Source organism: Dysidea avara, chromosome 3 (assembly GCF_963678975.1).
Source record: "Dysidea avara chromosome 3, odDysAvar1.4, whole genome shotgun sequence".
Lineage (NCBI taxonomy): Eukaryota > Metazoa > Porifera > Demospongiae > Dictyoceratida > Dysideidae > Dysidea > Dysidea avara.
This window is the reverse complement of record NC_089274.1, coordinates 50,150,075-50,164,635: the sequence shown is the minus strand read 5'-3', so window position 1 is coordinate 50,164,635 and position 14,561 is coordinate 50,150,075. Positions and strand designations below refer to the sequence as shown.

General features: G+C 38.9%; 5 protein-coding genes across 5 annotated transcripts; 3 read left to right on the top strand and 2 right to left on the bottom strand.

Annotated features, from left to right (window-relative positions):
• Positions 1–700: 700 nt before the first annotated feature.
• Positions 701–3,492, top strand: LOC136251545 (cilia- and flagella-associated protein 52-like). The gene is made up of 16 exons (XM_066044016.1): positions 701–815; positions 868–1,067; positions 1,179–1,444; positions 1,497–1,596; positions 1,645–1,701; positions 1,746–1,836; positions 1,885–1,954; positions 2,000–2,057; positions 2,104–2,216; positions 2,272–2,420; positions 2,465–2,544; positions 2,592–2,721; positions 2,772–2,859; positions 2,909–3,011; positions 3,055–3,189; positions 3,238–3,492. Exons 1-16 carry the CDS (start codon positions 761–763, stop codon positions 3,388–3,390), a joined length of 1,848 nt encoding a protein of 615 aa, XP_065900088.1. The 5' UTR covers positions 701–760; the 3' UTR covers positions 3,391–3,492.
• Positions 3,348–3,921, bottom strand: LOC136251550 (ubiquitin-like protein ATG12). The gene is made up of 4 exons (XM_066044020.1): positions 3,800–3,921; positions 3,620–3,756; positions 3,508–3,570; positions 3,348–3,455 (listed from the first exon to the last, which is right to left on the bottom strand). The coding sequence occupies exons 1-4, from the start codon at positions 3,837–3,839 to the stop codon at positions 3,396–3,398; spliced, it is 300 nt and encodes a 99-aa protein (XP_065900092.1). The 5' UTR covers positions 3,840–3,921; the 3' UTR covers positions 3,348–3,395.
• On the top strand, positions 3,816–4,642 carry LOC136251547 (uncharacterized). The gene has a single exon (XM_066044018.1). It carries the CDS (start codon positions 3,906–3,908, stop codon positions 4,587–4,589), a length of 684 nt encoding a protein of 227 aa, XP_065900090.1. The 5' UTR covers positions 3,816–3,905; the 3' UTR covers positions 4,590–4,642.
• Positions 4,524–10,506, bottom strand: LOC136251548 (thymidine kinase, cytosolic-like). The gene is made up of 6 exons (XM_066044019.1): positions 10,346–10,506; positions 10,264–10,295; positions 10,005–10,212; positions 9,871–9,960; positions 9,707–9,826; positions 4,524–4,749 (listed from the first exon to the last, which is right to left on the bottom strand). The coding sequence occupies exons 1-6, from the start codon at positions 10,385–10,387 to the stop codon at positions 4,591–4,593; spliced, it is 651 nt and encodes a 216-aa protein (XP_065900091.1). The 5' UTR covers positions 10,388–10,506; the 3' UTR covers positions 4,524–4,590.
• Positions 9,960–13,410, top strand: LOC136251546 (cilia- and flagella-associated protein 184-like). The gene is made up of 11 exons (XM_066044017.1): positions 9,960–10,475; positions 10,553–11,135; positions 11,177–11,343; positions 11,387–11,456; positions 11,505–11,619; positions 11,674–11,752; positions 11,797–11,850; positions 11,894–11,959; positions 12,004–12,096; positions 12,143–12,412; positions 13,163–13,410. The coding sequence occupies exons 1-11, from the start codon at positions 10,464–10,466 to the stop codon at positions 13,274–13,276; spliced, it is 1,623 nt and encodes a 540-aa protein (XP_065900089.1). The 5' UTR covers positions 9,960–10,463; the 3' UTR covers positions 13,277–13,410.
• Positions 13,411–14,561: the final 1,151 nt, after the last annotated feature.

Genomic DNA, 14,561 nt, shown 5'->3' with positions numbered 1-14,561 from the left:
TAGTATCATAAGTCTAGTATTACATTCTCCATACTGAGTATGGATAATATAATATCTGTGATGGTATGCATGCCAATATCCAAGTAGCAGTGTATTGAAGGAGGTTGGTCATGCCAGGGGCGGACCCAGAGTTTGGAAAGGGGGGTGCACTTTGCTGAAAAGTTGAAGACCAAAAAAAAGGTCGACAGCAATAATGGCTGTTCTTTAATTACCAAGTATATAAAGATCCTTATTCAAATCCTCATCCATGGCTTCATATAGTTAAGCTACACTTCCTCATGAACACCGTGACTGCTTTACTAGAGTGATTGGTGATTGACTGCTCTGTTAGAGTATCTAGATCTTGTATGAATTTTTTAAAGGGACGAGAGAGAAGGGCACGTTCCCCTCCCCTGGATCGCCACTGCATTCATCATCAACATCTCAAAGAAAAGTTCAACTTCTGTCATATTCTAATGTGCAAATTAATAACAGCTCTCCCCGTAGAGCCCTACCTTTAACCACCCAAAGTAGCCATGTAATAAGAGTTTGACTGACAGCTGGACCAAACAATTAAGCTATGTTTGTAATTACGTAGGGTTGTATGTATCATGGTTGTATTTCTCAGTAATAAATCTTCAAACTACACTTTTCGTGAATGTGGCAAAGGAGTTCATAATAAACAACCACGAACAAATTCAAACGGCCATATTTGGTTGCGCAATCACACGTGACCAACCTCCTCTGCAGAAGTTAGTTGCTGTGGCAACAGCATATTAAAATGGCGGATGACGCAGCAGACAAACTCGAGCTACAATCCACTATAGGATTTGCAGGTAATATAGTTACTAGCTTTGTATGTATTACTGATTTACTATGAATTTACAGGAGACGTTCCGAACGGCGTGTTGATTCATCAAGACGGTACCAGTTTGGTCTATCCGTTGGGCTGCACGCTAGTTGTAGAGAACATCGTTAATAAACAGCAAACGTTCTTAAGAGGCCACACCGGAGTGATATCTTGTGTAGCGCGTTCCTCTTCGGGTCGTTATTTAGCGTCTGGTCAAATCACTCACATGGGTTTTAAGGTATTTGTCTTCAGTTTCATATTGTTAGTAAGTAGCTCCTTGATTCTTGTTTATTAACCCCAAGGGGTACTTTGGGTAAGCACATCTATAACGTGTGTCCATGGTAACTAGGCTGATGTGATAGTGTGGGACTATGAAGTTAAACAACTGCTGTATCGCTTAACGTTACACAAAGTGAAGGTGCAGGCACTTGCCTTCTCTCCAAATGACAAGTTTCTAGTGACACTTGGTGGTCATGATGATGGAAGTGTTGTGATATGGAACTTGTCAACTGGAGATGCTTTGTGTGGTAGTCCAGCTACTATGCAGAGTGCTGGACCAGCTTATGCTATTGCATTTGCCAACCAAACAGATTACTTGTTTGTAACTGGTGGAGAGTAAGTTATCAACTACCCCTAATCATTGTTATCAGGTGATCCTTTGTTGTAGTCACACACTGAGGGTGTGGGAAATTGATGAGGTGAACAGAAAGATTAGACCAACTGATTGTAATCTTGGTCAACTAAGAAGAATATTTAAATGTGTACAAGTAAGGAAGTCACTCAACGTGCGTCACTTTATGAGGGTACCTCATTAGATGACCGAAGATGACCAGTACATGTATTGTGGTACAACCAGTGGTGACGTATTACAAGTGAGCTATAGTCAGTCCATGGAAATGACATCAGTTCTTGTTAGATCAATATTAGCACTAAGTTGTTCAGAGATTTTGGACCACAGAAACAGAAATTCAGTCAGGGTGTGACTACTCTCAAACTATTGTCAACAGGTAACCATGTACTGTGTAGTTGGTTGGTTGTTAACAGGTGTCATATAGGTGATATGTTACTGGCTACTGGGAATGGTAGTGTAGCAGTGGTGACCTGCAAGGGATTCAAGACAATAAAGTGAGCCTCTCCCCTTCAGTATATTGTACATAATAACATTATTAGATCAAGTAAAGTGTCTGGTAAGGTCACATCACTGGCACTTAGAGGAAGTGGCCACCAGGTAAGCTGATAAGATGAAGGGTTGATGTTGTAAGTTCCATTAACAGTTCTTTGTTGGTACTGATCTGTCACACATTTATCAGTTTGACTTCACCAGTTTCAAGTCCACTCTAGTGACTGCCTGTCACAGTGGCATCATTACAGATGTTGTATTCCCTAAGTGAGTTATAGTGACCAGCATAGTGACCAGGTTGATGATGATACTGTTCATACAGAGGCTCTTCAGAATTATTTGCCACTAGTAGTTGTGGAGATATCAGAGTGTGGCATGCCAGTACTAGTAAAGAATTACTACGCATAACAGTACCTAACATGCTCTGTCATACTCTACACTTCCTGCCTAATGGGAAGGCCATCGTATCTGGTCAGTAATCTACTCTGAACTGTATAACTAGTAATTACCATTAGGTTGGGAAGATGGCAAGATCAGATCATTCTACCCAGAAAGTGGCAGGTTAATGTACACGATACAGAATGCTCACAATAAGGTATACAGTATGTGTTAGTGGGGACCAATAATAGCATACCACAATAGGGAGTGACTGCTATTGCTATCACATCAGACTCCAAGAGGATTATTAGTGGAGGAGGGGAAGGACAGGTAAGAGTATGGGAGGTATCCTCTCAACTACAGACAATGAAGGAAGCCATGAAGGAGCACAAAGGTATTGGCTACATTTACCCTTTATTGTGGTACATAGTGTTTATGTTACAGGTGCAGTAACTTGTATCAAGGTACGACATAATGATCAAGAATGTGTCAGTGCAAGTAGTGATGGTACCTGTATCATCTGGGACCTAGTGTTAGTGTATGCTATAGTGAAATTGTACTAAACTAGGTCACACTAACAGGAGATTTGTACGTAACCAGGTGATATTTGCTAATACACTGTTCCGAGCAGTATGCTACCGGCCAGATGAATGTCAGATTATCACTGGGGGCACAGACAGAAAGGTATGTGTGCCATTAAACCTTGTTACAACACCGTCTGCTCCAGATTGGATATTGGGAGACACATGATGGTAGCCAGATCAGGGAACTTGATGGCTCAAAAACTGGCAGTATTAATGGTATGGATATCACCCCAGATGGCATGCACATGGTCACTGGAGGAGACGACAGAATTGTAAAGGTTAGTAACCCCTAGTATGGACTAACTATACATCTCCTTCTGCTGCAGTTATGGTTATACAATGAAGGAAAAGTGACCCATGTTGGAGTGGGCCACAGTGGCAACATTACTAAACTACACATTGCTCCTGATGGTAAACATGTGGTCACTGTCAGTGCTGATGGTGGAATATTGAGATGGAAACTGCCCAACATACAATAATAACATCATCCCCATGCAGGAGTTTTACAATAGTTCAATATCAGTTTATCATTGGCTCCATAACACTACAATAACAATTACATATATGTCCATTAACACTCACTATACGCTGCTCACCTCGTACAGTGTGTTGATGTCCTGATCTAGTGCGGGCGCGAATGCTTGTTGCACATACACGAACTACATGACATTATGGAATACCATTTAAAATGCTATTTCAGTCACTCACCAAGGATTCGTGCGGCTCACACATTAATTGCTGCTTTATAAATTCTACTACCCAACGAACTGTTTGGCTACGCTGGACCCAAAATGTCTTGTTTTTGAGCGCGGGAGTGTTGCCGGTCTGGCGCAGCGTCACCTTCACTGTCAAGCCAGTAACATTTTTAGTAAGTTTGTCAATCCTAACCTTTATCTGCGGCTGATGGGTCTTTAGAAGTTTCAGCCATCCTGAATATTGATAAGCGCAGGGTGCGTTATCGTAAAGCGCGCCTATTAATAGAATCCTACAGATCATGTCAAAAAGGAAATCAGAATCGGAAATAGCAGTAGATTCGAAGAGGTCAAAACTTACACCTAAAAAGTTAGACAGAAAATTCTTCGACCAGCCGTGCAAAGACCTGGCCATCGCGTTACTGGGCACTGTTTTGGTAAGGGAGCACAGCGGAAGCCTTATAAAGGGAAAGATTGTGGAAACAGAAGCATACTTGGGAGGAGTGGACAAAGCGGCTCATTCTTATGAAGGGAAGAAAACCTCCCGTAACGAGGCAATGTTCATGTGTCCAGGAACTTGTTACGTTTACTCTATATATGGCGTGCATAATTGTGTGAACATTTCTAGCAGAGGGGAAGGCGCTGCAGTGTTAATTCGAGCACTAGAACCAGTGAACGGGGTAGAATTGATGAGAACATTGAGAGGAAAAGTTGCTGGAAAAGATCACGAACTGTGTAAAGGTCCTGGGAACTTGTGTAAAGCACTGAACATTACAAAAGAGTTTAATAAAGTTGACTTGACTTCAAGTGATGAAATTTGGTTAGAACAAGACCAACCAACCTGTACAGTTGAAATCTTGAGTAGTAGTAGAATTGGGGTGGATTATGCTGGACCAGAGTGGTCATCCAAACTTCTGCGATTCTTTGTGAAAGACTCTTGGGCTGTTAGTAAACATAAAACACGTATACAAACACATAACAAATAAATTATTGTTCATTTTCAGGAAATATCAATTGTCTGCCCCCACCACTTCTTGATGTGACATTTCTTGTTGGGGTAAGGTCAGTAGTGCTGGCTCCTGCTGGCAGGTTGTAGCATGATCGACACACTGCCATATATTTGTCACTTCCTCCAATCACTTCAACCTACACAAGACAAGATGTATGCACATAAGCCATGGGGTTTGGAGAAGCCACTTTGCAGGTTATGTACTGAGGCTAATCTCATATACCATTGTAGTGATTATTTATTAAGGCTTTACAGCACAAGTGCTGAAGGTCTGTAGTTAGTCTCATGTGGCCAGACCGCTTTTTGTCATTGGGTAGGGAGAAAAAAGGGTCTGGTCCAGTTCGATTCCCACAATCATCTTGACACGTCATTTGGTTACATAACAAGTATGCAGTATTTATGGCTCCATGCACTTAAGGTTACGGGATAGTGAGTCAAACAAAAATTTTATTATGTAATTAAGGCGGCTTGGTGTTGTGTTTTGTATCAGCTGGTAACAGGCTTAAATTGTTGGGAGAATAATAGCGTGCTGACTGGACAGTTACAAGGTACAAGAAAACACACGTAACAGTACAAGATAACATAGAAACAACACACTTAGCAACTGGTGCACCTGTAAGCGCATGCCTAGTTTTGCTGACTAATGGCGATATTTTCCTGAACCAAAAATCAGGACTGTCAAACTAGTTGTTAACATTTTGTATAAACAGACTACTAGTCTGGCTTCTTGTCTAGGTCCTGAAGGAGCCATTTGTTAGAAATAATGTTTCTAGTGCTTGTGATATCAATTTAAAAATTAATTTTGTGACCACAGTGTCTTGCTTTAGGCCATATTGTAGTCATATTTCAGCAACTATGCACATTATTCACAAATCCTCTTGTCAGTCCCTCACAAGTGATGTTCTTCAAACCTTAGAATTGTTAGTAAGTTCTCATGGTTCTTCATTGGTCTGATTTTTGGTTCACAGTTTTCACTGTTTGACATGGGGACAACTCATGTTTCCATAACAACATTTGAATTCCATGTCGATTTATGAGAAGTTAAGAATGCATAAATATTTGATAACAATGCATTAAGAAAAATCAAACCCCTAATCATGAAAAATGATCGATAGTGTACATGTGGGGTTTACAGTATCCCGTAACCTTAAACTCCACTATAATAAAACTACCATAGTACACCAAAAGATTCCACTTAGCTATGAATCAATATAAGACATGTACTGATTCAATCATTGGTAAATGCCAAAACAGCTTTATACACTGATTAGTCTGTAAATGCACGCTCGTGATTCACAGATGCTGTGATGCATATATAGATGAGAACAAATACTTTTTGGAAATGCATCATATTTCTTTGGTTAACACTGCCCAATTATCTGGGTAGTGTCAAGACTAGTGTGGGATACAAACTGGACCAGACCCTTTTTTTCTCCCTACCTAATGACAAAGACAAAAAAGTGGTCTGGCCATGTGAGACTACGTAGTGATGATGTAACAAGGTGTTGCGGTTTGTGATAAACTATATAAGTGTTAAAATTGTTAGCACTGTTTCACACATGCAAAACTCTGAATGGCGCAAGAAATACCTTTGCTAAATCCATGAATCCATGCTTATAGTTCAATGAGAAACGCATAATGACTACACAATAAGCCCTTCTATAGGGGTATACACTCTTCTCAGTATATAAATAAAAATCTTGTGGGAGGATCAAAGCAAAAAAGGGTTCTGTAATAGCCATACAGAATGCTTCCAACAGGCCACAGTTATAAAGTAGTTATAGAACTGCATGTGGCACATTAGTGTGTGCCAGGCCAACCAATCATTCTATTTGCAGGGTTGACCCTTTGGGTCAATTTACATGGTCAATCTGGCCAGTAAAACCAGTCAACCTAGCCATTCTAGGCTAATAGCCAACCAGTATGACTAGAACCACTGGATTTGTTTATAGACATGAAGTGATTGGCAACAGTGAACATTCTTGCTACATTCTGCTGACATAAGCAGACAAGTCACAGAAATATGCTTATTGAGTAATCAAAAATTTTTATCCATTGGTGCAACACAGGCACAAATGGCCTATTCTAACGAGGATAATCTTTCAGACTACTCTAATTGTTTTGTGTCTTGTGTATACCTCAAGTTGATAGTTCTCTATAACAGTTAACCCTTAAACCCATAAATAACTTTTGGGAAATGCATGTTTTAATTCTTATAGCCTACAACTACACATTGATTAAAAGTCTGTTCATTAAAAGTCCGTTCAGTTACATATCACCATGGAACCTCAGTAATATAGAAACATTGTCACACAATAAACTCACTGATAACAAGGATGGAGAACACTACAAATGGAGATGGAGACTGTTTAATTGTAGATGGTATCCTGTGAATACAGTGTGATGTTTAGGGATGGACAATATAATACCAAAAGTATCAATACCAAAGTCAGACCAAAATTGATTGTGGGATTTTATTATTGCTTACATGAAAACCATGCATGCATCCTGCAGCATTTAGATGGAGGCAATTTGTCACCCTTGCTATCCTGAGTTGAGAAACGTTAGTTTAAGCTAAGAACTAGTGTTATAGCCTATTGACAAACACTTCACGGGAGTATGGAAGACCCGGAACAACCCAGATCAGTGTTATTTTTGCGCATACCACAGATTATAAATACTCCATCATGGAATAAACAAAATTTGTATGCTAATATGCTCTGTATAATCCTTACTTCATGTAACAACTCTACAGGGTAGCTACACGATAAATCAACAGGAGAGCGAGCGTTAATTGGGATGGATGGAACTGCATCATCACTATCTCAGCTACACTCCATACCTTTAACTAAAGGATTTAAAAACCAACTTCTAGCTAGTACTATGCTAACTCGCCACATGGCACTGTCTCACAATACATGATGTACCTGTAAGCGTGATTCTAATAAATTCGGTCACTGACCACGAGTAGGCTAGCTAGTTTGTGTAAGCGTAGCAAAACTATGTCTTGGAATTGTAGCAATTGTATACTAGGAATGCTAAGATAAAGTTTTGGCTGAGAAAGCCAATGATTGTTCTAAGATTAATGATTTTATGCGTATCCCAATTAATGCTCACTCTCACGTTTCTTCGTGGTGAATCCTTTAGAGTTGTTACAAGTAAGGATAATAGAACATATTAGCAGACAAATTTTGTTTATTCCACAATGGAATCTTTATAATCTGTGGTATGCTATACCGTGTTTTTCAGGTTTCTGGCAAAAATCAAAGCATTAACGTGATCACACACGTGATCCGTGCTTCAAACTAACAAGGCTTACATAACTTGCAGCATACTAGCAATACTTGAACGTGTACAATGATCGGCAAAAGGTGCGAATATTTACTTTAAATGCCTTGCAAGTTCGAGATATTTGAATTACAGATCACGTGTTTGATCACGTTTATGCTATGATTTTCGCAAGAAACCTGAAAAACACGGTAGTACTTGCACGTGATCCAATTGCAAAAATAACACTGATCCGGGTTGTTCCGGCATTCCGGGTTTTCCATACTCCCAACACTTCACAGCATTTTAAAAATATGGACCACACCCACTTTTCAAATAACACAAGGTAACCACTCTACAGCAAAGCTTACCACACACATGTTGTAATTGTATTATGAGCCCAAGTGATTTGTCTGATATGTACAGCCAAGCTCAGCTAAGCCCCGATGCACATATCAGGCAAAGCATGTGATACAACTGATATATCCTGTGACCGTCACAGCAAAAACCTGACTTGTTCACACAAGCATGCATATCGAGAAAACCAAAATTTAAAAAAAATTTAAAATCTAAATTACACATGCTACAAAGAAAAAAAAATACACAAGTTTTTATTGGGCTCACAGAAGGAAGACTCAAATCGATTAAAAACTATACACCATCTTATTCGCCTGCTCATGGAGAGTTCTTGTTTCGTTTCTGTAACCCCAACAGTATAGATGTCACATGTGTTTGCAATAAACATAAACAAGATCATTGTCTTTTCTTCAACTACACCACCTTCATACCCATACACAAAAAAATTTCGACTAGATTAGGGACCATAGCACATCGATAAAAAGTACTGAAACAAGCTGGAGTAGTGCATGACAGTAAAACAATAAGAAGTGTTATATTCCTACTGGACTTTTATCGATGTGCTATGGTCCCTATTCTAGTTGAAAATTCCAAATTTTTTTTTGTATACTTGTTTAACTTTTTGTAAATAATAATCATTTTGACTGGTGAACCCACGCATACCGCATCAAAAGAACGAAATGGCACCATGCAACCCAGTTATATCAATTATCATCTGAAAAGTAAAGTATTCATTACCCTTTGTTATCAACTATGTTCAACTTGTTACGCAGCAGTATGAATCAAGAACTGTTCCTTTGTGGTCCCTACTATACAATGCTATCGTACTGTATGATAAGTGACTACAGGGCTAACACTATACCTTGGCTGATTTGCTAACATTTTAAGCAAAATTCCAACATTGCAGACTAATGCAAATGGAAGTTATGGCTGCAAATGTCAGCGCCTGTAATTTATTTTTCAGTATAGTCGCTGTACAAATCGATTTTCTTTCTCTTCCTACTGTCTAGCGCTAAAGAATGAAACTTTGGGTGATCCATTCCTTGGACACCACAGATAATGCTGAGAATAAAAATTAAATCAGAGCAAGTCGGGTTTCTGCCGAATATACCATGGCAAACGCAGGCTAATAGCACACAGTGGATGACCAATCACCCATGCTAATACGAGGGCAACTACTACTTGGTAAAATTTGGATCAGTAGCCATTACTATTGTTAACATGAATGGGCTAATCCTATACTTGTAAAAATGATCACGCTCCTCTGGTCTAATGTCCCTACTTGGCACCTGTCACAATAACTGAGTGATATCAGAACAACATAGCCTTGATGATGCCAATAATATCAATAGGGATACTAGTGTAGGACACCAAAACAGTTTGGGCTAATTTCCTGCAGTGTTGCTTCTCTACTTCACAACATCAGGCAATAATAACCTCTACACAAATAAACCATTGGTCCACACTCACTTCAGTCTCAGCACTAATCCTCTTGGTAAAAGCTGCTTCTCCATAACATATCATACAAACTGCTTGAAGCTTGAGAACAGTTTCCGCCAGTGGGACCAAGTGTAATATTGAGTTGAATGCCTATAACCAATATATCGGTTACTGTCTGAGTGTATGATACAAACCTTTCTTTGGAATGTTCCATCAAGTGCAGCTACAATAACAGTCTTGCCATCGTTGGCCATTTCTTCACAAAAGTCCACTATATCAGGGAACTGGCAAGCACATGGGCCACTAATACAGAGCCATTAGCACTCACAAATTGTCCCTCGTCAATTCCAATTACGCCATATTGTTTAGCCTTATCCTTTGCTTCTTGTAACTGAGAACACGCGAAGGCTGAAGTTACTTGATGGTCGTGTGTAGATATTCCGGTCTTATCGTAACGGTCATCTTTACTGTATTTGATCATAAGGCAGGCATGATTGGCTACTTGAAATCTTTTTATTCTCCGCACCAACTCCGTCCTGGCGGGAAAATTTTCAAATCACTGATAATGCGAAACACGCGCCACTTACGTTTTCCCAGAGAACATTGGTCCCAAGATAACCTAGAAAAAAAAAACAGACTTTGTTACTAGACAACTACCATTAGCGTTACCTGGATATGACCACCACCAAGTCTCTGAATTATTGCCGCCATTCGTACTTCCCGCCTCGATGAACAAATCACATGCACTTACCTAGTTGTCATAGAAACCACCGAAACTTTATACGATATGGCGGAAGAGGTAAGTCATCATAGGTATTTGTGAATAATAAAGAAGTAGATTCTTGTAGTTTACTAGTACACGTGTGCTTCACTTAGCAAGTACCAGTAGCGACACAAGATTCAGAAGATGTGACAGCACGTGATCTAACTGAGGCCGCATCTCAAGAGACTACGGAAGTTCCTCCTATTGAAATAGCTCCTCATATTGACGTAGCTACTATATCTGTAGAAAGTGACACACCAGTTAATGTACAACAGACTAGTGAAACAACCAATACAGATGTGGCCATACAAGACTCACAAGATACAACAGTAGATAATGGAGCCATACAGGACACTATAGACACACCAACAGAAGTACAAGACTCAGCTGATAATGCACGAGACATTGCAACAGGTGACGATCAAGGGTTGACCAATGATGTAACTGTTATTACTGATCAAGAGATGACAGTGGATAAACAACAATCAACTGATTCATCTGGTGGCAATCAAGAAGCAGCCAATGTACAGTCACCAACAATAGTTGTGCAAGAAGCAGTCGAGCAGGGCAATACAAATGGACCAACTATTGTTGAAGAAGCTATTACAGAGCCAGTGGACTTCATTTCAGATTTACCAACTGTTCAAGATGAAATACTAACAAATGATCCAACACTACAACCTTCTATCACTGCAGGTAGGTAGTGTTTGATAAACTGTAATGAACTGTTCTATTAGTTGAGGAGGCCAGCAGTACTCAGTTAGAGGAGATAATTGAGGAAGAAGTGTTGGATCGAGATGAAATAGTTTCTCGTTGTCGCGACGCCCTAGCTGAGCAGGAAAAGCTCAGGACTCAGAACCAACATCTTCAACACAAGCTAGCAGAATACTTGGCCTGCAAAAAGGTACTAAGTGTTACTGCTGTCATCTGCACTACTGGTAATACAGGTAGATGATAAACTGGATGCCAATAGCAAATCATTTGGTGATCAAGAGCAGCGCTACTTGAAGTGCCTCAGTATGGCAATAAATTATCTTCATTGCTTATTATGTACTTGACTTGTAGATGAGCTGGAAAGTCTACAGAAGAAGTACTCATCAGTATTGGCTGATTATCAAGAGCAAGAAAATGAGCTTAGTGAGCAGTGTTCAACTAAACAAGCTTTAGTAGAACAAGCTTAGTAAGTGTGACCCCATTATTATAACAATATTTAATCTGTTATTTTATATCATAGTGAGGAATGTAAACTGTGCAAGATTGACAAGTCTTGTACAGCCATTAATAGTAGGACTGGTAAGAGATTAAACAAACAGGTAAGTTACTACTCAACTGAACAGTTATTATGTTATAGTGACAGGACATGGAGCAACTCGAGGCTATACAGAAGAAGAAAGAACTGGAGCTAATAGCTGTAAGTGCCAACCAGTAGTTGCTGTACATCAGTGTATTATTAGGTGAGACTGGACAATATTAAGTTACAGTATAGAGTGCAGAAGTGTGAGACTCAACTTAAACAGAAGGTAACATTATCGTGTTAGTTCAGTTGATAACATAGTCAGTGTAGGAAGAACTAGCTGAAGGTCTTCATATGATTGACTTTGAACAACTCAAAATAGACAATGTCAATCTTAATGAGAAGATAGAAGAACGTAACGAAGTAAGTCAATATATATCATCATTATAATTATATCAGGTGATAATAGGATATCATTAAACTGAAGAAGAAGATTACTACTGCTGTCCAAGTACTCACACATCTTAAGCAGAAACTACAATTTGTTCAAGTTGACAATTGTGGTAAAAAGGATAGATTGAAGCAAATTGAAGTAGTTGTAGCACAGAAAAGGGACCTCCTTACTCGGACTAAGCAAGCAAGAGATGCCCTTCGTATAGACAATAACTCATTACGACACAAAGGAGGCTTGGTCAGCCATAGTACTTTATTAAGAGATTTTGAGGAGAGAAGAGACCAGGTAATTAGGGGGTTATTATTGAGGGGTAAAACAGCTTTCATGAATGACCAATATCACACAAGGGTAACACATTCATGAAAATGCTAACTACCAATGACAGCGTCACTGTGTAGTGGCCAGTGTTGGGATAGTTACTTTTTAATGTAACTCGTTACATAGTATTTACAACTAATTACAGTTACATATTACCCATATAGTAACTATAATAATATTACATATAATATTAGTTTGTGTCCACATCTTTAAGCTGTCACGTGTGAAACTACCACTTTATCACGTGACGTGATTGCGTTGTTGGACAATGTGCATATCTTGGCTATAAGCAAGAAGCTGGTGAATAAGTTTCATTCAGTAGGCTTCGTTACTTCGTAGTGGCTAGGTGTTACTCAGTGGATTACTAACGAGATTAGTAACTTCGTTACTTAAAGTAATAATATTACGTAATATTAGACTCATTATAGTAACTTCATTACTTAGGTAACGTGTTACATTTGCAAGTAACTGAGTTATAATACCTGTTTTTACAGCATATTTCATTATATTACTTCGTTACCACAAAAGTAATAATTATTATGTAACGTGTTACTGTTACCCCCCAACACTGGTAGTGGCTAGCTAGCAATAAAAAATTCATTATCAGAAGTTGCAGAATGTCTGTTGTGAAACTGAAACATGACAATTTCTCCCCTCAAAAGTAGCCCTATACTATACTGTAATTAACCTTATATTTATGATGGCCATATCCAATAGAATGATATGTTACAAGTGCAGTTGAAGGAACTACAAAATAGGCACTCATCACTAATCTTAACTTGTGATGGACTAAGGAAAAAACTGGAACAAGCCAAACAAGTTCAGAAATAACTAATTCATCCAAATCTGTATCACACATAAATTATATGCAAATCAATTACACCTAATAACTGCACACTGTTGTACTATACAGACAATGTTGACTGCATGCGGCAAGGTTGACCCTTTGATCTGATTCTTCTAATTATAGGGACAGTATATACTATAGTGAGATCAGCTATGGTAGTGTCTGGACTGGACTACTGGACTGAATTTAATCCTAATACATGGTTTTCTGTATACAAGCCATTCAAGTTCTGTCCAAGTTTTGCTAGTCTCCTTGTAGAGAGTTCAGCTATGTTACCTCAGATTTTCCTGTAGAAAATTCAACCATGCAATATGCACATTACAAGTTACCCAGCAACAGATGGAAGATAACATTCAATACCCCAAAATGTGCACACGAGTTTTTAAGAGTTTCAGACCAACTATAAAGTTCTTGAAGTCACAGCTATTAAATATTTAAGGGTCACCATAGACAATAAGCTTACCTTCGCAATGATTCCAATCAATTACCAGCAAATAAGCTAATCAAATCAATTTCTTCATTATAAACCTGCACCACTGTCCAAATACTATGAAATGTAATTGCTACAAAAATATGGTTAGGCCAGTGCTTGAATATGTATGCACATCACCCATATGGGACCCCCACACTACTAATTGATGGGCTTGGAGATTGCTCACATTAATCATCAAATTGCTGCTTGAATGTTGCTACTGTATTGGTGCTGAAATGATAGTGTCAGGTAGAGAGTTCCAAAGATTGACAATTCTGTTTGTAAATAAGTTTTGCCAAATAAGGAGTCTGGTGAAATACAGATATGCGTACTAAATCATTTCTACCACCAAATTTGGTCTGGTGAATACAGCTACTATATATATTTTTTTTTTTTTTTTTGACAGAAGATATAAAGAAAATAAGATTAGAACATACAAATAACAGTTAAACAATTAAATCAAAAACTGAGTCTCTGATTGCACCAAGGCCACAGGAGCACTTTTGATGTAACGACCTTGTGAAGATCGTGCTCCTCTAATGCATTGGATTGCTGAACGCAGTAAACAAAAGGACAATCTACATCTAATCCATCCTAGTATTGCAGCATAAGGGTCATTCCATTTGTCAGACAATAAACTCGCCAATCGCTTGTAAAAAACACTGGCTTCATGGCCCATTCCCCCGGAAGCAGAGAACACTAGAGGGGTAAAAGAACTGTGTTCCACTTCACGGATTCGCAACTCATAAGCTCTCACTATATGGCTACTGCCGCATTTGAGCAGTATCCATGTACAA